At 42.3% G+C, this 23,126-nt stretch overlaps 1 protein-coding gene across 6 annotated transcripts in view; it reads left to right on the top strand.

Annotated features, from left to right (window-relative positions):
- Positions 1-23,126, top strand: part of mark2b (MAP/microtubule affinity-regulating kinase 2b) — a 44,732-nt gene that overhangs the window by 6,519 nt on the left and 15,087 nt on the right. For all 6 annotated transcript variants that reach the window (XM_076289065.1, XM_076289069.1, XM_076289068.1 and 3 more), the window contains 13 exons: positions 6,352-6,522; positions 10,155-10,208; positions 10,730-10,778; positions 13,889-13,954; positions 14,041-14,111; positions 14,262-14,318; positions 18,270-18,506; positions 19,140-19,259; positions 19,510-19,609; positions 19,726-19,838; positions 19,973-20,105; positions 20,512-20,651; positions 21,174-21,262. In XM_076289065.1, coding sequence (XP_076145180.1) covers positions 6,352-6,522; positions 10,155-10,208; positions 10,730-10,778; positions 13,889-13,954; positions 14,041-14,111; positions 14,262-14,318; positions 18,270-18,506; positions 19,140-19,259; positions 19,510-19,609; positions 19,726-19,838; positions 19,973-20,105; positions 20,512-20,651; positions 21,174-21,262 — 1,400 coding nt within the window. The remainder of the gene's footprint in view (positions 1-6,351; positions 6,523-10,154; positions 10,209-10,729; positions 10,779-13,888; positions 13,955-14,040; positions 14,112-14,261; positions 14,319-18,269; positions 18,507-19,139; positions 19,260-19,509; positions 19,610-19,725; positions 19,839-19,972; positions 20,106-20,511; positions 20,652-21,173; positions 21,263-23,126) is intronic.

The following is a 23,126-nucleotide window of genomic DNA, read 5'->3' on the forward strand; positions in this document are numbered from 1 at the left end:
ATGTCTGTTCTCATCACAACTTTCAAGTGCTTTGAAATGATTGCAGAGGTATGTGTTGGAGGGAGAATTTATATGGTCTTTGCCATCCAAGTTTTATTTTATTTCAATGAAATGAGCTGTCAGTGAGGAAGGCAAATTGATACGAGCTTTATTTGTGGGCTGTTGACAGTTTTCTGACACAGGAAGAGAGAGGGAGAGGGGGAGAGACAGGACATCCAGCTGCTGCCTATTTGTGTCCTTGGCTGTTGCCGTGCTCAGTTGGAAATAGAGGCAGTGTGATATTTATACCCAGATACATTTACCTGCAGGTTCCTTTATTTATCCCATCTTCTTTTATGTGTCTCCTTCCCTTTGTCCACGCTTTCTTTCTTTCTGTCTTTCTTTAGTTGCTCTTTTTCTCTCATACTTTCTTTTCTCTCTCTTTCTCTCCCTTTCTCTCCCTCCCACTCTTTCTTTCTTTCCCTCACTCCATCTTGCCCTGTGCTGCTTGCTTTCTGTCGTTGGCAACAAACTGTGACCCTCTGGTACACCAGTGTGTTAGGCCAGTGTCGGGGTCCATATTAAACCGTACCTCTCTGGGTATGTGTGTAGTGTGAGTCTAGGGAGTAGTGGAGTGGCGCATCTAACATAAGATGCCTGTGCTGTGGTAATGTAGAGCTAATCAGCCTTGTTTGACATTTGTGGTTTTAGTTTGCGGCCTTGGTGAGGATGGGTGTTAGTGAAAGTGCGCTGGTTTCCCATGGTGACGAGGCATAAGGGGACTGGCAGTGAGTTTTTTTTTCCATTGACATTTATTTAACCCATTGCCAGTTCCAAAGGCATAGTGTGAAGTTGTCCATGATGACTATTACTTCCTGGTTTCAGAACTGATTGTGTATAACAGTGTTAGCTAACTGCATTAATACAGGCTGTATCAAACTAGCAGTAGGCTACATTTAGCTAACAAATGACAAAGATTGAGAATAAGGAAGTAGGCTATAGTGAGATTAGACAAATGGGCCTAATCAATAAGTCAGTCACTTATATTTTCTCAAGGTTGGTTTGTGTGTGTGTGTGTGTGAGAGAGAGAGCTTATTTGAGCTCTGTATAGTGTCCAAATACAGTGGCCGTGAGTTAAGTCATGAGGCTTCCCAAGTCTAATTTTAGCCTCTAGAAGGACCTATGTAAGGGTGTGTCTGTTAACCCCTTTTCATGGTTCTGTTTGTGCCTTATTGGGTGGGTCGTATTTCAGTCTGCGTCACAGTATAGATGAACAGAAATGAAATAAATGTTTTTTCATTTTATTTTAGTTGTTCCCTACAGACTTGTATGCAAACAACGTTAAAGCACCTGACATGAGCATAAAAAAAAAGAAAATCTGCTGCATTGCATATTTTCAGACCTGTTAACAACCTTAATGATTTTTTCACCATCCGCTTCAGTTTTTTTTATCTAGATGACTGCAAAAGACAAAGCTTAAAAAACCAGTCAGAATGTGAAGTCATTAAAGTAAAGTAAGAGCCTTTTGTTGTTTGGAGTTCTTTAACTCCACTGCCAGGGGGGAGAAAGTCAGTATCAAATCCTGAAGTTTCAGCATGACCAATGGTGCGATGCTTGTAGTGCTTGCTGAAACTGCCCATCTCAGGTGAATGGAAGCTGACTGTACTCAGTGAATTGAGTTTTGTGTTACTGCTGTATAATGCAGCATTAGGCAGAAGTGGATGAATCATCATAATGCTGAGTGTTTGGGATTCTGGGTAAGGTGTAGTTATTTGATAGTTCAGTCGCACCCGTCCAAAACCACACAGAGAAATCCTTGCAGAAAGAGAGAGAGCGAGCGAGCGAGCGAGTGTGCGTGCAAGAGAGATAAGGATAAAAATGTTAAGAGTTTGAATGGAGTGAGGACAATACCATCCAGCGACAGATCTCCATGGCAACATAGCCATCACGACTTTGTCAGCATACCAGGTCTTACATTACAACATGCTCCTTCTTAAAGGGAAAGGGTGGAGAGCGCTAAAAGAGATGAAAACTAAGTGCAGTTGAAACAGGGGCAGGCCTTGTCTGGTCCTGTGTTTTTACCCGAGGGTGATTAGCCCTGGTGCAAAATGTAAGCCTAGCAGGGAAGCTTTCACAATGAGCAGTCTCACACACACACACACACACACGTACACACTCAGGCAACACAGACATACACTCCCAGGTAGAGAGAACAGCTTTGAACAGTGAATATATCATCTACTACCTCATCCTAGGTCTCTGAGGCTGAGCGCTTGTCACGTGTGTAGAATGTGCGTGTGAAAGGCAGTCATCCACCCACACCAACCTGGTAAATGTTTAAAACTTTAGTGTTAAGGCACATCAACAGTCGGTGGATGGATACGCACACTAGTGTGTGTGCTCTGATGGCTGCATGTAGTTCCTCAGCGAGGGCAGCTTTTTAATTGCAGCAATGCATGCAGAGAGTTTCGCAAATCACACACACGTCCCTGCACTTTTGCAAACTGGCACAGGCACTGTTGGGGATGGCCCCCACCACCCTTGAAAAAGCACCAGTGCACACACGAACACACTGGGCAAGACTCTGCTGCTGACATTCCGATCCTGCTAGTAGTGATGCTGCGAGAGAGGAAAAACCTTGCACCCTCCTGATTTCTCACTTTAATATTTTACCCCTCTTGTGGTCATTTTTCTGCCTCAGATCTTGATGTGTGTAGCTATGGACAGGTGTGTGTGTGTGTCGTGTGTATGTTTGTGTGAGTCTGACTGTAAGAGAGAAGGGCCCTTTCCGAAACTATTCACTTCGCCCTCTCCCTAGCCACTTGCACTCTGTTTGCGCATTCACATGGAGGGTCCGCCGTATTAAGGGCCATCCGAAACCAATTACTGTGTGTTCTAAACCCTCCAATGCCGCGTGAACACCGATGCCGCCTTGTCGAAGGTGTGCATCAATTAATGCGGCATGTCACAAGCGCTTCATACAAATGTGAGTTCCATGTAAGTACACCTGTTAACAAATCCATACGTGGGCTACGTCAGAACCTGTTTCCGCTAGGCAGAGTGAAGTCCGTCCCAAAGCCGAGCTGAGTGTGGTGTTCTACCCTACACGCTAATCAAGGAAACTTCATTTAGCTGTGAGTGTGATTCCCACCGGAGTGCACACGGTAATCGAGGGGGAGTGGGTAGGAACTAGTTTGGGAAAGGCCCAGTGGCAGGGGGGAACCAACTGGACTGATGATGTCGTTCTACACCTCCCTTTGCATGTCAGTTGTTCAGATGTGCCGACCAGCCATTGATGTTTTTCTCCTTCCCAGTCTGTAACTGCATACACTCAAATAAGTGTACTAACACAGAAACACAGAATGGGGATTCTCACACAGTCCAGTGGTACTATAGTACATACTCTGAGGAACTTAATTGGGATGATGCAACATCAAACTGCGCAAACTGAGAACTTGTTACTCGGTTTGTAAATGCCCATGTTCACTGTTTTGCCTGTACAGTACTTAAACATGTGTGGACTGACGTCAGTTGGAAGTGTGCAACTCTGAACTTTGATCAAGGCTGCCTTTTAAAGGCAGCATTCTTCCAGAACAGTTGTGGTGTTTGTGGTGTGGTCATTATTTAAATACAGCCGCCCATGTGCCTTCAGTTTAGTTCCTCTGAACTCCGTGGCTCACGTTGCATGGAGGAGGAACTACGTTTTGGACCACTTTCACCCTTCCTGTATGCTCGTGTGATCCATGATGCGGTAATGGGAACGTTTTTGTTTTTGGTCCTGGTGTGAGATGGTTCGTAGCCAGCACTCTATTCAGTTGATGTGTTTAGCAGGCCTGGAATGATCAAATGAACCGTCTAAAGTGATGTGTGTGGGTGTGTGTGTGTGTATATGTGCCATGCTGTAGGACCAGATGGCGATGGCTGGTCAGATTTTAATCTGGCCTAATCTGTGTATATAGCAGCTGTGATGGAGGGCAGTTTAATATGTTGAATTGGGTGGATTGGAATTTTAGAATGTGAAATTGGGATTGCGCTTTAAGTTAATTGACAGATTAGGGGATTTCTGCACCGTCCAGAGGCATCCCTCGGCCTAATGAACGATTATAGCATTAGCGTCTTTCCGTTGAGGTTTGGTTGGCCGAGTGGTGTGCTCCCTAGCCTCTGTGCTTGTGTCTCTGTGTGTGTGGCTGACTGGCTGACTTTGGATGTTGTGTATCGGGTCTCTCTCTGGAGCCTAGAGTCTGCCGAGCCCCCACCTCCCCCAAGCTCCCTGCTGGCCCTGAGCACCCTCACCTGTCTGCTAAGATCACACATGTAGACAGCAGCTACACACAAATGCTACGGAGCTGTAGACACTTACTCACGTTGGCACCAAGGGAACGCACGGCCACATTGCGCCTTCATATGTATGCACACATACAAACAGGAGTTGGTTGCATCAGAAAGTTCTGTTGAAGAGATCCGATGTAATGTTTTGTTCACATAAGTGTGGATGCAAAGCGGACCATAAAGGGAGGATATTTTGCCATCATTTGTTTGTATTTGAATCCAAAGTACACTTTAATGCAAATTGCATGACATGCATGGCCTCTAGGATGGACAATATTGTATCGTTATTGATATACCGGTGAAATTCCTCCCCATGAAGAGAATTTCCCTTATCATGATATTAATGATATAGGTGATGACCTGTTTAAGTGCTGCAAGATGGGCAGCTCACATGTAGAATGAGAACAAAGATGGCTGAATGAGGAGGTCAAACTGTTGACGAGTAAGTGGAGTTCATTGCTGATGATGGTCAGGATCAAGTTTTACCTTTTTGTGTTCCAACGGCTCCCAAGACTTTAAGATGGCATGGTGACTTGAGGTTGCGAGAACTGTGTTGAATAGCACTATTTTCGTATCGTCATTTATATCTTCATCGGCAAAAATATTGTGACGTATCGTGATCTAGGTTTAAATCTATCGCCCATTTCCTAATGACCTCTTGTTTTTCTGATTGTTAAAAGTAAACATGAGAAGTAAACAGTTGTAGTAAAGAGGCTCATTGTTGGAATTGATACTAGCCTAGCACAATAATGTAAGCAAACTAATTAGTTAGCCTATAATATGCTTTTATTTTATTACTGTTTACTTTTGCTTTTTATGTAAAGCACATTGAATGACCTCTGTGTATGAAATGCGCTATATAAATAAACATGACTTGACTTGACTATAATTTTAAATCTCAAGGAGGGTTTTCCCCATATATTGTATAGCCTACCCTACATTCTGTATAACGAAGCAAGTAATAAGCTTTAGATCAAACGCAACTGTCCAAATGTCAGGTACCTTCCCTGTTGGCCAGAGTGGAGCAGTGGGCCCAGGAAGGAGTGTGAATCTTCGGACTGACTGCAAAAGTCATCTGAGAAATAGTTTTCTTAAAATATCAGATTGTGTAGTTAGAGAAAGATTTGTACTAGAATTCCCTTAATGTTTGTTGTTGTGGCATAAGAAAAGGAGCAAAAGGCATAGATTGTTGATTTGTTTTTTTTATTTTAAATGCCATTTCATGCTCATAGACTGTAATTTTTTTGTATACGATTTGTGTTTGAGTGAGATGACTGTGAGATGACTGATTAATACCAGTATTCATACTGTAAGTTAAATTTGTTTACATTTTTCCCACTGCAGGATATCTTTTTAAACACGAAGTGCGTATTTGAAAGCACATCTTCTTTCTATTCTGTCTATCTATTTACATCTATTTAAATATACAGTCCAGCCCCTGTGAAGATCTAACATTCTAGCATCTGTGAAGATCTAACATTCTAGCATCTGTCATCACCGGGTTCTTTCCAAATTAGCAGTGTCTGTGTACCGGTACTGCAGATGCTTTGATAGCATTGCATTTTTTTTTTCATGTAAGGCATTTTGACTTGATGGGGCATTGAAATTTGAGCACATTTGTGTCCATGGATGCACGTGCTGCCAGTAAGGCTTGCCATAGTCTTGTGGAGAGAGTGGAATATCACATGGGGAAGGATGTGCACACATGGGACATTACATCTTAGCTTTCGCAGGAACATAAAGCTCTAGCTGCTTGCATGTAGTTCATTGATTTAAATTTTTGGCATGAAGTCTGAAACCGATATACAGTATATAGTTCTTCAGTCTTAAATGACCATTATGATTAAATCAGACAATGTAGTTGCATCAGGCCTTACATGTTGGGCCTTGTACGTTGAATGGAGAAATCTTCAAGACCAAAAGTGTTCACTCTGTCATTGTTTGTAGAGCGTTTCTGGACGCTACAAATGCTCTAGTTATACGATGCTTGTGTTCTAACTCAATCCTCATGGTCTCTCCTCGGTCTCTGTTTCCCTCCGACAGACACACACGGACTCCAAGGGAGGAGGCCGTCCCAGCATGCCGCGCTGCCGGAACTCTGTTGCGACATCAGCAGATGACCCACATATCGGCAACTACCGGCTGCTCAAGACCATCGGCAAGGGCAACTTTGCCAAGGTCAAGCTAGCCCGGCACGTCCTGACGGGGAAGGAGGTGAGCACATACCTGCACACATCACTGAGGCCCTCCTCTGTCCTCCGTCCTTCTCTCAGCATCACTGGTCTAAAGTTCTGTCCTGCTGTCGCTGTTTGATAAAGGTGCTGAAGTAGTTCCTTGGTTTTCTTTCCGCCCATGTTCAGTTGTTTAAAACAGGTTGCTGTTGACATGACCTGTCCATGGCGGATCAGAAATGAGAGTCTTATAGAGTATGAGTTCAGCCACATTGTATTGATCCATTTTCCTATGTCTGCTAAACGGTCAAATGGTCAGACAAGTGTCATTTAGATGAGGCCACTTATTACAATAGGCCAGGGATTCCCAAACTGTGGTACGCGTACCCCCGGTGGTACGCGAGCTGCTTCTAGGGGGTACGCAAGATGAAAATGGCTATGGCGGACAGGTGTAAAATGAAAATGTTAAATCTTTTGTAATTAATTCATGAATAAATACATAATTTCGAATCAGGTCATAATGATATGGAAACATGAAATTAAAGGATATCATTTATAAACTCTGTATGTGTTAATCAAAAAAAGGGCAGCTTATTAAACATGACGCCTTGGAATAGCTAATAGAATGCGTTACTTTTGAATGCGTTGGATGGTCCGTGGGGGGAAAGGCTGTATAGCCTAATGTTGTCCAAACGAATACATCCTTGTCAGGCGTTGTTGTAGGCCTATTATAAGATATTGTATGTGGATGTAGTTAGGCTACTATGCAGGCTACTTTTCATAACTTTTTAACTGACCAAATGCACGCACCTAAAACCGGGTAACGGACAACTATCGTCAACGCGGGGGGGTGTTATAGAATGCGTTACGTTTTTATGTGTCGGATGGTGGGGGTACGCGAGCCGAGTCGGAATGTAGGCGGTGGTACGCGGGGGGGAAAGTTTGGGAACCGCTGCAATAGGCAATTCATTGATGGCAATTAGAAAATTGTTAGATAAATGTCTCAGTAAGCTGAGTTTGCTGGATAACCCCCAAATTCAAGCTTGCATGCAAGGTTACATGAACCCCAAGCATGCTCCTCTTTTCAGTTGCAGCCAATCACATCCTGTGCTGTTTGGATGTCACTTGCGGTACATTGCATAATCATTTATCAGTGTAATTGCTCAGTCACACTTTCCACATGTTGTACAACAGCATAAGCAGCATGGAACGAGAATGAGAAGATGAGTGCAGGAAAGAAATTTAATTAATATTAATTAAAACAATTAAAGGTGATCGTTACAGTTATTTATTCCACTGCTTGGTTGAATTTCCCATTGTCCTACGTAATTTAGAACGACCATTAACCGTATGTTATCTGCACACCTATGAAGTAGATCCATTTTTTTGGCCGTATCACACTTGTATATTAATTCGCCGAACTCGTGAAGTTTAGATGAACTGTCATGTTGCATCCGAGCTGTAAAATGCAGACGTTCAGAACATTGCAACATTGTAGCATATGACGGAGGTGGCTTTTAGCTAGATGGATGACAGCAGGCTAAGTAAAAGTGATGTTTCAAGGCTAAAGTTCATCAGAATCTTGGGATACGCCCGCTTGACAACGGGAGAGATAGAACTAACGACTGGCCTTTGGCCGTAGCAACCATCCATTTAGAACTATTAGAAAATTAGTTCTACAAACAAGACAGTTTTAGCAATTAAAACGTTTAAATTGTAACAGGAAATGAACACAACGCAAGTGGCAACAGTGGAATAAGCGGGATAATGGACTCCGATTCGCGTCGGGGCCGTTTTACAACCTCGACCGTGCATTAACTTCTGTGAACAGACCACCGTGTCGTCCATTATCCCTTACATAACAATAGTGCAGATTTGACCAAGACCAGCACACAAACCTCAATAGAAAGACACTAGTGCCCCTTCAATTAACTTTTGGACCAGATTTTGAGGCATCATGCTGATTGGCTGGACTTGTTTATGGCTGTGGCTCAGTCTGAGCCTCTATGGTTGTTTATTATTTACAGTGTCAGGACTGTACAAACATTTTAGTTTTTTTTTTTTTTTTTCCATACACTCAACGGACAGCTAGGATCATTGAGAGGATGTAAGGGGATGAGAATGGCACACTACACCCCTTGTCAATGACTAGTCATTATCAATAATCATTGATATGAGAAAATTATTGTGATGTTTTCACCTATAATGGCCAGCACTAACATGCATTAATTTTAGTCTCGAAGAGTTCATCAGCTTTGAGACACGAATCTTACACCCGGACTACACCGGGTGTGTAGTGTAAAAAAAGTTTAAGACTGGTCTAATTTTTTCGAATGCACGCTCTGCTATCACGTCTGGTGTAGCCAGTTCCACTGATGGAAGCGAATTGTTGCAGCAGACGCTACGCAAACGGAACACTTCAGTTACATGCAGTGTAGCCTCCCTGTTACAGCTGTGTTTTAAGTGAGCAAAGCGCACATTTTGGTTATGCATCCTCTAGCCCGGTGATCTATGTTTAACTCTTGATTCCATCACATGGCTTACTGGCCTCAGACACACTGGTTCACCTGACCACTGACCTGTGCCTTCGAGCCTCACGGCATCAACCGGCAGGTCGGTCAGTAGGCTAATCTCGTTAATCCTCACGGTGTGCACTGATGGCTCCACAAGGACACAGCTAACTGGTTTAGCGAATAAAGGCTAATGTCACATATGTCTGTCTAGTCTGTTGAGTCAACATTGTAAAGATGAGAGATGGAGGAGGTGTTTGGATAATGCTGTGAGGCTTCCCTGTGATCGTTATATGGCCCAGTTAATAAAGGAGAAGGGACATTTGATCACACATGCTGATCTCGCTCTTAGACTTGGCCAGTTGCGGTGATGCTGAAGAATTTATAAGTTGAACGATTTGGTGATTGGTCATTGTGCTGTCAAGCCATGTGCGTTAATTAGGTTGTCAGCCAACACCAATCACCTTCAGGGATGGCCAGAATTTATGATATATTATGTATTTAAAAAATGTTTATTGGGTTGAAGAAAAATGGCTTTGTATTTTGTATCAAAATTCTTTATAGGTGTGTATTTTTGTAGTTTAAAAATATTGCCAAGTATTTTTGGTAAAACCAATACTTTTGGTAATGTGATATCATAAATTTGCAAAACAATGAATGTAGCCTCTGACTGGTGCTGAATTCGCCCACACTGATCAGAATATTGGGATTCAGGAAGATAATCCAGTGCCAGATGAGTAACGTGTAGATTGCTCACACACACAATACACCCCCTCTCACACCAACCTCAAGTTTCTTGCAGAGGTTCCGCTGCAACATTGCTCAAAAATTTGCCTCATGTATCATCCATATGCCCAATGTAGGGCTGTGTATTGTATCGTACCGTGAGATTCTTGCCAACATTTTACATGCAATATACATGCAATATTTCAATACTGTGCAAAAGGCCATATATTGCAATTTTCATTATGTCTAATTTTAGAAAAACTAAAGACCCATCATAAACATAAAATGTAAGTGAAAAGGGGAGACTTTGGCCATACATGAACTGCAATTGTGTCTTCATCTAGGTGTTCAGAAGAACACAATTGTGTTCCAAAGATGCATTTGTGTATTTTATGTGTTAATATATTCTTTAAAAAAAAATCATACTGTCTTATTCCAGGTGGCAGTAAAGATCATAGATAAGACACAACTGAACTCTTCCAGTCTCCAAAAAGTAAGTTCTTCCCTCTTATTGTGCCCACTCTGCGTCTCTCTCTTTCTCTCTCTCTCTCTCTCTCCCCCTCTCTCTCTCTTCACACAGACACACACAAACTGATGTAACCCGCTATTTTTGTCTTTAAAGCTGGGGATCAGGAGGGCATAATTGCAGGAAATGTGAAAGGATGCCCTTCTGCATGCCTCTGTATGTCAGCTTTTTTCTACAATCAAAGAACAGCTACTGACACACACACACACACACACATCTGCATCTGTTGGGTCACATAAGCAAGCATGCAAGTATTCATATTTTGGTAACATCCCAAATGTACTCTCTGCATTTCAAAAAAACAAACCTTTGTCTCCTTCCCAGTGTGATGTAATGTTGTCTCCGATGCAGAATGAGTTTGAGTTTGCAGATGGGTCAGGTTCACGTCCTCATCTTTGGTTTTCTCCTCCCTCATCCCTATCCCCATTTTTATTTTCTCTCTCTCTCTCTCTCTCTCTCTCTCTCTCTCTCTCTCTCTCTCTCATCAGCTCTTCCGGGAAGTGAGAATCATGAAAGTCCTGAATCACCCAAATATTGGTGAGTGGGATGTTTTTTTTACACAGTTTTAAGATCTGCTTCATACATGCCCTTTTGTAATATGTTGCCTGCATTGAGAATTAAGTTGGGCTGGAGAGACAAAAAGAATGATTTCTTGGAGGCTATAGCTAGTCTTGGGTCAGGAAATGATGATAGATTAGACATATCCCGACGACTTGGCATTCCTGCTAAACTGTTTGGGGGGCAGGGGTTCCATTTGCGTGTGATGTGAGCAGGCCCGTGCTCATGTTTATGTTATTGTATATTTTTCTTGATGTGTCGTTTCCGGTCATGCTTGAATTATCTTTTGTATAAGACCACTCAGGCTGTGACTGAAGTGCGTCATAGCTTCTAATGAAGACTGAGGTCCAGGCTGAACTTTGAAGTTGTCAGAAAGTGTATCTTTAAAAAAAAAAAAAAAATTTGAAAATAATCAGCAATATGTTTTCTTTTTGACTTTTGTCACCAAGAACTGATGGTGAACGTGCTGGCCAAGTAAACACACTGATTTTATCAAATTAATTAATAACTGCAAAACTGAAAGTGTCAACTTCGTAGAAGCTGTAAAGAGTTTTTAATTGTATAAATAAATATTTATGTGCAGTCTGTGGCAAGAGACAACAAGCGAAACACAATCTAAATGCATTTAATCAAAATGTAGGAATCGTTTTGATAGTCAGATTTATATAGACTTATATGCCATTATAATCTAAAGCACTTGTCAAAATGGCACTAAGAAAATGAAAGTCTTATTGTTTAATTCATTCATAGTGATCCTAACTAGCCTGTCTATGAAATGTAGGCCAAATATCTTTTGTTTAATTGAAAAAAATAATGAATTGCATAGTGTGGATTTTTTTTTCTAACCGTTGCTAACATTGCTAAGTCATCATCCCCTCCTTATTGCAACTGTAAGTTGGCCAGACTCCGATATGGCCAGACTTGTCACTGCTGCACCCAGTTATGGTGAGTGTGGATAACTAATCTCTCTGTCAGCTGAAACAAGCTGACGGCACTCGTCAGTTACTCTTCCAGCTAGAGCGTGCAAGACCTGCCCATCAAGCTTTTCATAACAAAGCTCTCCTCCACTTCCTCTCCTCCCTCTCCTTATGTCACCCAGCCCATCACCTGCATTGTCTAGTGGGGCGGTGATCCAGTAGTGGCTAAATCAATTGGCTTATGGCCTCCTTATATCAAACAACTTTGACAAGACTTGGGAAAGATTCTCCAAAGATTGGAGTCTTTTGAGTAAAGCTTGAATGGGGGGCATTAGTTAAAAGACTACAATCTAGGGGTGTAAAGATTAACCGATACGTATCGGTATCCGTTTTTAACGCGTAAGATACGGCTACATCGATATGTGAAGCCCCGTATCGGAATAAAACTGAAATGAACCGGTCCTTATATCGATTTACTTATTACAAATCGGTTCATAACCTTTTCTGCTCACTCAGACTCTGATTTACGTTGCAAGCAGCGCGTTCATCCCGCTTCCTGTTTTGACACTACACATGGCACGGATTTGTGGGTAATGAAGTTCGTTTTGGGCTACACTCATTGCCCAATGTCGTCAAAGGACTTCATTACCCATACATCTACCGCAACTTAAGCACGTGACAACTCGCACTCTGTCGGTGTTTGACAGTTTTTACTCTTTTGTTTGTCAAAATTCAGCGCGAAATTAAACACTTACTATAGCATTCTTAAACGGCAACGATAGTCTGTAGAGTAGCCTTACGTTTGATGAAGGGATTTCCTTAATACTAAAGAATAATTTGGCCCTTGCTGCTTAAACAATGTACAAATTATTATTATTTTGTTCATATTCACTCAGACTTGGAACAAAATAGGCCCAGTTCATTGATATGTAGGCCTATTTTGTTGTAGGCAATGAGAAAAGGCCAAGATTGTCTTAAGCACCGTTTTATTTTATTTCGGTATTGTCTTACCTCAACAATAGGCTACAGCTCCTTGAAAACAATCAGATATAACTCTATAAAATCTATAAAGTCTATAAAAATGTATTTTCATGTTGTATTTGGCTGCTTTGTTTGGCTGAAATGTAGACTATTCTTTTTTCATTTCAATACAGTATATGATACAAACCTCAGTTTAGATAATCATATTCACACATTTGTTTTTGCCTAATTGACATGACCATAATAATTTATAATATAAAATTAATGTGCACCTTAAGCAAATGATAAAAAATCTTTCAGAATGCTTTCCATTCTTCAGCTGCATCGAATCGTACTGAATCGTTTTTTATGAACATGTATCTTTTCTTGTATCGAATCGTGCCTATGTATCTAGATGTGAATCGTATCGTCTTTTACATGAGAGATTCACACCCCTACTACAATCTTTCAAGAATCTTTCCCAAATCTCGTCAAAGTTGTTTGGTGTAAGGTGGCATTACGTGCAGTAGCCGCAAAAAAAAAAAAAGGTCATGGGTTCGTTTGATCAAGGCATTTAATCCCAAGTTGCTCCAGGTAGACTAGCCCTGCAATTGCTATCTGGTTAAAAGTGTCAGGTAAATGCATAAATGAAAAATAAACAAATAAATAAATTAAGTTAATGTGAGCGCCAAGAGGAGCCAGTGCCTGGCGTTGGGCCTGTCTGGGCCTCTGAATGCATGCCGAGGCTCTCGCTCTGAATCTTCAGAAGGGAAGTCTTCTGTAGCGTTGCCCAGGCCGTTCAGAGAGCCTGGCTGACACAAGCCTTCAGGGACTCATGTCCACTCTCACATATGCCATCTCTACTGAGCCCGTTTCAAACATAACTGTTACAGTAACTTTAAGTGACTGAGCTAGGACTGTGTAATAATCTAAAAATATATCTGGAAAAGTTCAGTTTTATGCCTCATTACTTTGTTATGAACAAGACAGGCTGAAAACTTGACAGCTTGACTAGCAGCTGAAAGGGAAGAAGCTGCTTCTGAAGTTTCTAACATCTTGTATTGATCTCTCTCTCTCTCTCTCTCTCTCTCTCTCTCTCTCTCTCTCTCTCTCTCTCTCTCTCTCTCTCTCTCTCTCTCTCTCTCTCTCTCTCTCTCTCTCTCTCTCTCTCTCTCTCTGTTTGCCCCTGTCCTCACACTTTTTTTTCGGCAGTGAAATTATTTGAGGTGATTGAGACAGAGAAGACTCTGTATTTGGTGATGGAGTACGCCAGTGGAGGTGAGTTATTTCCCCCAGTTGAATATGTTGTTTCATACTTTGTGTTCTGATGTGTCCCCTGACTTCCAATGTCCTACCCGTGACAGGTGAGGTATTCGATTACCTTGTTGCTCATGGGCGTATGAAGGAGAAGGAGGCCCGTGCCAAATTCAGACAGGTGTGTGCAGATGTTTGCTTGTGTGATATAGCACCCTGGTGGGGTCAGAGGGTACATTGCTACTCTCTGTTCTTGTACCTCATTTATTTTATATGTTGACTACTTCACTGTCTGTCTTACTTTCCTTTTTTCCCATTTGTGTCTTTGCAGATTGTCTCAGCAGTTCAGTACTGCCATCAAAAGTGCATTGTACACAGGGACCTAAAGGTGAGTGCTCTTATTGTGCCAACCAGTGTGTGTGTGTGTGTGTGCATTTTCATGTAGGCATTTGTTGTGGTTGTTCAGGGCCTTGCCCAGGGTTTTTTGCTTGTTTGTTTGTTTGTTTGTTTGTTTGTTTGTTTGTTTGTGCAAAATCACAATTGGAAAAGTAAAAAATTCCTCGTTAGGATTTCTCTCCGTTCACTCTGGCCTCTCGCTCGGACACATGATGATCTTCGGTGACCACGATTCTCTGTCTGGCGGATCTCCATATTAGGCTGGAGGAGAGTTACAGGAGTTGTTTTTACTTCCTGTAATGGCTTGCACATGCCACCTCAGCTAAAATAAGATCTTATCTGTAGCACTTGTGTCCTCAGTGCTACATAATCACACAAACCCTTCCCCCATCCTCTCCCGCTCCAGGGGACAACCCAGCCGGCTCTCACAGTCCATCACAAATGCCACCACTCCCCCCGTGTCCCCACAGAATGGATGGAGTTTTATGGCTTTATTGCTTTTGGTCTTTCTCCTTCTGAACCCTTTATCAGAAAGTGTTGGAAGTAGGGCTGTCACTTTACGTTTGAAAATCGATTGCACAATCGATTGGACCAAACAACACAAGTTTCGAAAACTAAAATGGGGAATCGATTTTAACCAAATATTTACACTATTAATTTTAAACGAATTAAACAAATAAAAAAGATAGATGTAACAAAATTCACAAACAAGAATATAAGAATATAAAAGAATTCCGAAGTGCAGTAAGCATTGCGAAAGCTAAAAAGAAAATTCCCACCAATTTTACGCACCGGGAACAGCTGTTTCAATCAGCTGCTGTGCTGCTCGTGTTTTGCCAAAAAATGGAGGACAACGCGATCAACCTGTGCGACATGTAGAGAGACGAGTGATAGGCCCTAATAACTTGAGGAGATGTGGAAGTACTTCGGATTTTTGGTATATCAAACTATGGAGAAGAACAAAGCGGTAGGCTACGCAAACTGTGCAATCGAGTTCTACGTAGGCGAAATTTGTTTGACATTTCTAATCGTAAACACAGACACAGCTATGTTGAAGCCTGCAGCCATGTCACTGATGTAATGGCAGTCCACTCGGCTTACTGGTTTTCGAGAATGTTGCACTTCTGTTTGTCATTGTGCACGAAACTTCACGCCAATAAATCATCAGAAATATTGCTGGCTTGCGTCTTCAAGCGCCCTCTTTACGTTCGTCCTAATGCCTGTTAGTTGTTTGTGGATTGGCCTATATTTCGCGTTGAAAATGGAAGCGTCTTTAGACATAAAAAATCGATTTTACAATCGATTCAATGAACACTTACGTCTCAAAAATCGAACAGGATTTTTTCACAAAAGTGACAGCCCTAGTTGGAAGGCTTGAAATTGAGCTTTATATTTGACCAGACAGACACATTGTGCCGAGCTTAGGAGCCAAGGCCTCCCTAAACCCTTTAGAATAGACCTACCAAAGGTATCAAACTATTGGGCACAGATAAGTACCAGAATAACACAGACTTGAACACACACACTTGAATAGCCTTATATTTGTTGCTACTGTAGTATTGATTCTCAATTTCTCAAAAAAATCTACACATTTTTATGTTGAATTCCTTCAGAATACACAAAACAGTTGTGTAGTTGTTAGATGTTGCAGTGACTTATAAATACATATAAAATACATGCATAGAAAGCAAACATTTAAAATTCAGATTTCATGCATATAGTGGTATATTCTTTATACTATGACATGTTTAAAAAAAGATTGAAATATCACAGTAATGTTGTATTAAATTGTAACAAATTCAATAATAAGGTATTGAATCACCAACTTGAAAACTTTAACAAAAATGTTCATTTCTAGTACTCTAAACTATAAAAGGTTGTGTTCTTGAGGTAGACAGAATGATATCATATGAAATATTAATGAATTGAGCTCTGGTTTGTCTTGCCTGTATTAAGCCATTAATGGTTATAGTTACTTATAGAAAGCTCATGAATTTTTAACTTGATATGCCTTTTAAAAAATACAGGATACAACCAGTTACTTTAGCTCTTCGGAAATGGCCTAGCAATCATTAATTTTATTACAAACATTCCAACTTTCCCCGCTTCTTATGAAATGATGGCATTTTCTGGGCGTGAAACAAGCTAGCTGTGGAAGTATATGATTTTTTATCGTCATCAGCCAACTGTTTCTGTCAGGCTGCGAAGAGATACCAGTCATAAAGTGTGCTCTCGTGACTGAATTGGATTTTCCTGTTGTCAGCCCTCAGAGTTCTCTGAACTGTTTGTTTAACTAAAGTCCATCGAAAGCAACGCCATAAAGCAGAGATGGTTTGTTTCCCTTTTGCTTCTGTGTATCATTTAATTACAGCTTCCGTGCTCGCCATGTGATTCACAAAGCAGGCTACGAGGGCCTGTGGTGATGGACAGTGAGGGCTTACCGAGGTTTCCTCTCTAGGGATCAGTGGTGTCTTATCTCCTGGTGTCTGTGATGATCAATAGTTTTGGAGCACTGGATAATCCCTGTTCACAGAGTCAGAGGCCTTGTTCGGTGTGAGGCGAGCTAGTGAGTGACATGGAGCGCTCCTCTTGTTTAGTCTGGTGCCTGGTGTCTTCTGGGTAAATTCCATCTGGTCTGGCACCATCTCTGTGGGCATGGGCATCGTTTTCGCTCTCTGCTCTGCGATTGGTCTAAATGAGGCGTGCCGTTAGGCTCCTTCGTGCTTCACCGGTTTTGACTCCGGATGGAGGCAGGTAATGCGCATCAGTCAGTATAGCACAGTAGTTCTTAACCGGCGTACCGTTATTTTGAGGAACCCATTGCATTTTTGTACAGGCTCATGAAATAGGCTAGAGGTTAATTTTTAAATGCAACGATGGCAGTTAGTCAATCGGGTCTTGAGTAGGCTGCTAAGTTAGGATCTGTCTCGCGACTCTTTGTCAGCAAGCTCACCAAAATAGTTTACTGTTGCAATTGCTAGATTTAGCTGCTATTTCACCTGCCTGTTCTCTCAACCAAAACCACATCTAGCGACCAAAGGACTCTCACACTTGCCGAGCAACACAATAAAGCCACCTTTCCCTATGTGTGAATATCATGTTTACCTTTCTCAACACCTTGTGAGCGCAAAGCCATGCTATGCCCATTGCTGTGGTCTCATGAGCATTCTTATATGCCCATGTTTGTTCTATACATACAGAGTGAACACCCCTGTTATAGCCTAGCCTGTAATAATGTGTGTGGCATTCATCATAATCAGTAACAATAACTCTGTTTGCCTTGGGGTTTTGATTTGACTTTTGGGGTGCTTTAAGGATTGAAAACCTGGTCTAGCAACTAGTAGGGTCCTTGGTCCGTGATGGAAGACAAATTACATTTGTCTGTCCCCTTATATCACCTTAGTGTCTTTTGTATTTGGCATAAACATACATGCGATTACTCCTCATAGATGCACGTGAAAATTGTGGCCATTCGGTAGAGTCCATACAAAGATAGTTTGTAACAACAGTCTGTTGCCAGGCAACATTTGCTCCTCTCCACTGGGTTGAGAATTCCGCTGGTGCAGGCTGTGAGGCTGTAAGCCGCCACTCGTTTGTAGTCTGGGGTATCAGAAAGCAGTGACCACAAACCTTAATGCAAATAACTCCATACAAAGTTGGACACAATTGCAGGAAGAGGACATAGAAGGAGTATAGAAAGAGACAAAGGACAGAGATGCTTTGAAGAAACACAAAGGAGCAGATGTTTGCTTTGTCCATAGTGTTGGGTCTTGCTGCTTATACACCTTACTTTGTTTTTGCTTATTTATGAAAGGTTGTGTTGTACTTATTTCTCTAAATTTCACCTTACCATGGTTCACCCTTACACTCCTCACCTCCAATCTCTCTCTCTCCCTCTCTCTCTCTCTTTCTTTCTCTCTCTCTCTCTCTCTCTGTTTATTAGGCAGAGAACCTGCTTCTGGATGCAGACATGAACATAAAAATTGCCGACTTTGGCTTCAGTAACGAGTTCACGGTGGGGAACAAGCTGGACACGTTCTGCGGCTCGCCGCCGTACGCAGCCCCCGAGCTCTTCCAGGGCAAAAAATACGACGGGCCTGAAGTGGACGTCTGGAGCCTGGGCGTCATCCTCTACACGCTGGTCAGCGGCTCGCTCCCCTTCGATGGGCAAAACCTGAAGGTGAGGGAAGTCGACTAATGGATGGAGGTGGGGAGATGGAATCTCTTCACTGAATTTATCAGTGCCCAACATTCCTGTCTTTCAATTGTCTTTCCTGTTGTCCAGTCTTTTGATTTCGCTTGTGATTTTTTTTTTTTTCTCATGCAAAATTATTTTATTATTTCTGTTACAAATAAAACTGTTATAAAGAAACTGACATGCATGTTGCTGCTATACATGTATAACCCCTGCAATCTGTAAACAGATTGTGTTGGTTGTATTCTTTACTACTTTAAGTGGATTCGCCTTCCAAAAAACAATATCAGTGCTTTTTAACCATTTTGTTTTTTGTAACTTTGTAAATGAACTAGACAGACTACAGAAAATTGAAATACATTTATATCTTATCTAGGCAAAACATTTTTACTTTTTAAGAGGTCTCACAAGTCTTGCTTCAACCTTAATCAGGCTCTTCAGACTCTTGCACAATCATAACCTGCCGGTTAACTTCCACGCCCCAAATTTTCTAGTTGGATGGTCAATAATAATTGATTTTGGCGGGGCATTTATTTATTATTTATACGGGTCACATATGAGTGAGTTGTTGTAGGTTGTTGCTGTGAGTGAGTTGTTTGCGTTTACATACTCTCTTAGGAACTGAGGGAGCGTGTACTGAGAGGGAAATATCGTATCCCCTTTTACATGTCCACTGACTGCGAGAACCTGCTGAAGAAGTTCCTTATTCTCAACCCCTCTAAGAGAGGCAGCCTGGAAGTATGTCTTATATATACACACACACACACACAGTCATGCATTTGCGGTTAATGAGACTTAATTTGTTAGAAAGCAAGCTCCTCGTTGAGACCATGCACATCAATATAGAGCCAGCTGAAAATAGCATAGCTTTTATGCCTACAGTGTGCTTTTGCATTGCTGACATAAATCACCATGTACAGATCGGTTCTTGTCATCTCCACTTTTGTGCCTTTCCTTATTCCTGTTGTTCCTTCCCTTCTCTAAAAAGCAAATTATGAAGGACCGCTGGATGAATGTCGGTTATGAGGACGAGGAGCTGAAGCCGTATTTAGAGCCTGAGCTCGACTATAACGACCCCAAGAGGACAGGTGTGTGTGTGTGTGTGTGTGTTTGTGCATGTTTGTATGTGTGTGTCATTTAGAACTGGTATAGCATGATGGGTAATGTCATCATTGAGTGTATTTGTTGTTTCCTTCTCTCCCAGATATGATGATACAGATGGGCTTTTCCCAGGAGGAAATCAGAGACGCTCTTGTCAACCAAAAATATAATGAGGTCACAGCAACCTTCCTATTGCTGGACTACAGAAACTCAGAGGTACCCTCACCAAAATGCCCATGCTTAACTGACCTCTCGGAAACCACACACACACACACACACACACACACACACACACATACACATACACACACAAACATTCCTCTGACCTCTCTCCCTCTTTTGCCCCCCAGTTGGAAGAGAGTGTCAACCTGCCAACGAAGGCCCGGCCAGGAAGTGACCTCACGAACAGCAATGCCCCATCGCCGCCTCACAAAGTACAGCGCAGTGTGTCAGCGCAGAAACCTCGGAGGGCGACAGATCAGGGTGAGCGGTCACTCTCGTCTGTGCGCCTGCTTCTTTCACCTTTACACTTCACACTCGTCTTTGAAGAGTGTGGGAACTACATCCTACAGTGCATTGTATAGTGAATAATTATGTGGTGATAATTTGCGGGGACGGTGGTAGTGTAGTGGTTAAAGGGGCTGGGCTAGTATGCAGTTGCCTGAAAAGTTGTGGGTTCAATTCCCGGCATCCACCGTTGTGCCCTTAAGCAAGGCACTTAACCCCGAGTTGCTATGGGGAAGAATGGCCCTTGTAATCTAATTGACATATATAAGTCGCTTTGGATAAAAGCCTCTGCTAAACGAATAAATGTAAATTAATGATTCAATGTTCTGAGCACAGGGCTGGTTTGACCGCGTCTCTTCTTGTCTTTTTTTTCTCGCCTCAGGCTCATATTCAAAGCGCGCTCAGGGCGACAACAAACACACCACTGAAGACACCGGACGCAAGGGCTCCAGCAGCTCGGCCAAGGTGCCGCCCAGTCCCGTCACTCCCAGTGACCACAAGAAGAGCTCGACCCCCTCCTCTGTGAGTAGTGCGCCCAGTGCCCAGTTTTTGCTTTTTTATGTGACGTCTCCTGGACAATTCGGACAGTTTGCCATTACGAATTAAAGTCTCGTTTGTAAAGGAAGATTGGAAGGAAGTTTGCTCTTATATAGATTTATACAATAAATGAAGCAAAATACAAACAGAAACAAAACATTTTCAGCCAGGACCGGTACATCCATGTTTAAATCATATTTGATTCCATACTTTTCACCGAATGAGATAACAGCACATATTCTTCTATTTAGTATCCAAATGAGAGTTCCTGTGTGTTTTTCTGTTCAGTCCCATATAAATGTTGCTGCCTCGTAATCTGACCCAGGTTCTGTCCTGCACTTTTTATTTGAGTTGATTTACGTATTAAATGTATTGTTATGTGATGCTTCCTCTCTGTCTTGGTGTCTCTTCTTTTCTTCTCCTTCTTTCTTTCTTCTCCTTCTTTCTTTCTTTCTTTCTTTCTTTCTTCTTCTTCTTCTTCTTCTTCTTCTTCTTCTTCCTCCTCAGAACTCTATCCTGTCTACTGGCACGAGTCGCAGCCGAAACTCTCCAATCGCTGAGAGGTCCACGCTCGGGGTCCATAATGGCAAAGACAGGTACGTGATGGGCACACTCGCTCCCACTCACTTTATACAGTCGAGAGGCATTGTCCTCTCGGACATGTGTCCCTTTTAGCAGCTCATTGACCAGCCACTCACCATTCGCAAATAAAGGTCACAGCGTTGTGATCAGTGACTCATGGTGGACCGCGGATGCCCATGGAAGGCAATTGGTTGGTTTTATGGTCATTTCGAAATCGATTTCTGGAAGAATTTTAATGACACCCAGCGTTTCCTTGTCACACACACACACACACACAATGAACACACACACTCCTCATCTGACACATGCAGAGGAAGTCCCCTGTGAACTCATCCATCGCTCCTTTCCTCCTGACCTTCAGTCTCAGACAGAACTCACCCCCTCACACACACACAAATACACATACATACACACACACACACCAACCTTGTTTCCTCTCCTCCCTCTACTCTCCTCATCCCCACATGGTAACAAACACACATGCAAATCATGGCCTCCATCCCTCCATTCTCCCCAGTCTTCCTGGCTAGTGGCTTTCAACTGCTCCTCCCCCTCCCCCTCCCCCACGTGTGCCAATGCCCCGGTCATCATAATACATATACATGCTTACCTGTACATGCTTACCTGTGCTGTATGGAATATGTATTATTGTCATGCCTTATGCATAACCTAATGCATAACCAGGCTTGTAGAGGTTTGGTGAGAAGGTCAAGCTGCTCCCAGAAAGTGCCGCCAATGATTCATTATAACTCCTATATACAGGACTTAACTTTTGTTATTTTTAAATTCTGATGTCCTGCATTGTATTTTTTCCAGTCTCAAATGGTGGCGCTTAGTAGTATTTAGTTATTTGCACTCCATTGTTGGTGGGCAATTTATCTGCCGCTGTTTAATAGTTTTTGTGCCACAATTTAAAAAATGACACGAGAGTAGTTTGGACAAATCGATTTCCTGTGAGCAGCATTCCCTTCTTTCCTGTGGTCAATTGCAGCGCTTTTTTGCACCTGGTCATTGCAGTTTATTTCAAAAGCTTCAGGTATGATGTGCAAACGCTGCTGACTTTTTTTTTTAAATTATTATTATTGTCTACGATGTGCAGTGTTGTGTTAGTCTCCATCCTCTAAAAGTCATCGTAGGGTCCGGGTGCCCCAGATGCTCTTTGGTGTGTGCAGTGTGCTGTTCATGTGTTGTTGAATTATTAACCAGCGCTATTTGGTGGGCTTTATGTTCCTTCCCCTCCTTTCCCCCTCCCCCCATCCCCACTCTCTTTCTGTTGCCTTTCCTTTCTTTCCTTCCCTTCCTTTACTGCTCTCCTTCCTTTTTTGTCCTTGCTTGCGTGTCACATTTCTATGCCTGTTCAATCTGTGTGTTTTGTTTGTAATTCTTTGTGAATCTTTGCATGCGTGACGCGCAAGTGTGTATTTGCTGTGTTGTGTTTGTTTGTAAAGGATCAGTTCCATCTGTGAGTGATGGAGGTCAAGTGCACAATCTCACACGAGAACACACAGCACTTGTGTGTGTGTGTGTGTGTGTGTGTGTGTGTGTGTGATTTCAACATCACACTCTTGTTGCCTAATCCTTGTTTAGTTGTCTGTTTGTGTTTTAATCGACTACTTACACTTACTTTCTTTCTCTCAGCATTCCTGTCTTGCATAAGTTCAGATCTAAGATTGGCAGTAGTGAGACGATGGTTGCATGTTGATTTCTCGCATCCCTGTCCTAGAGCAGCCGTGCAAACAGTCCACACTCTGGTCTTCTAAATCCAGATTTTGATCTGAACTATCTTTCTATAGGCTGTCCCCATGCACTGCCTTTCTCTCTTTTTCTCCTGTTTCTCCTTCCATTCCACCACTACTAATCCATACACTGTTGTAGGTG

The sequence above is a fragment of the Alosa pseudoharengus genome, unplaced genomic scaffold, assembly GCF_046254945.1.
Source record: "Alosa pseudoharengus isolate Yale_2024_CS ecotype anadromous, Long Island Sound unplaced genomic scaffold, YU_APseudo_1.1 YU_APseudo_1.1_scf_17, whole genome shotgun sequence".
NCBI lineage: Eukaryota > Metazoa > Chordata > Actinopteri > Clupeiformes > Clupeidae > Alosa > Alosa pseudoharengus.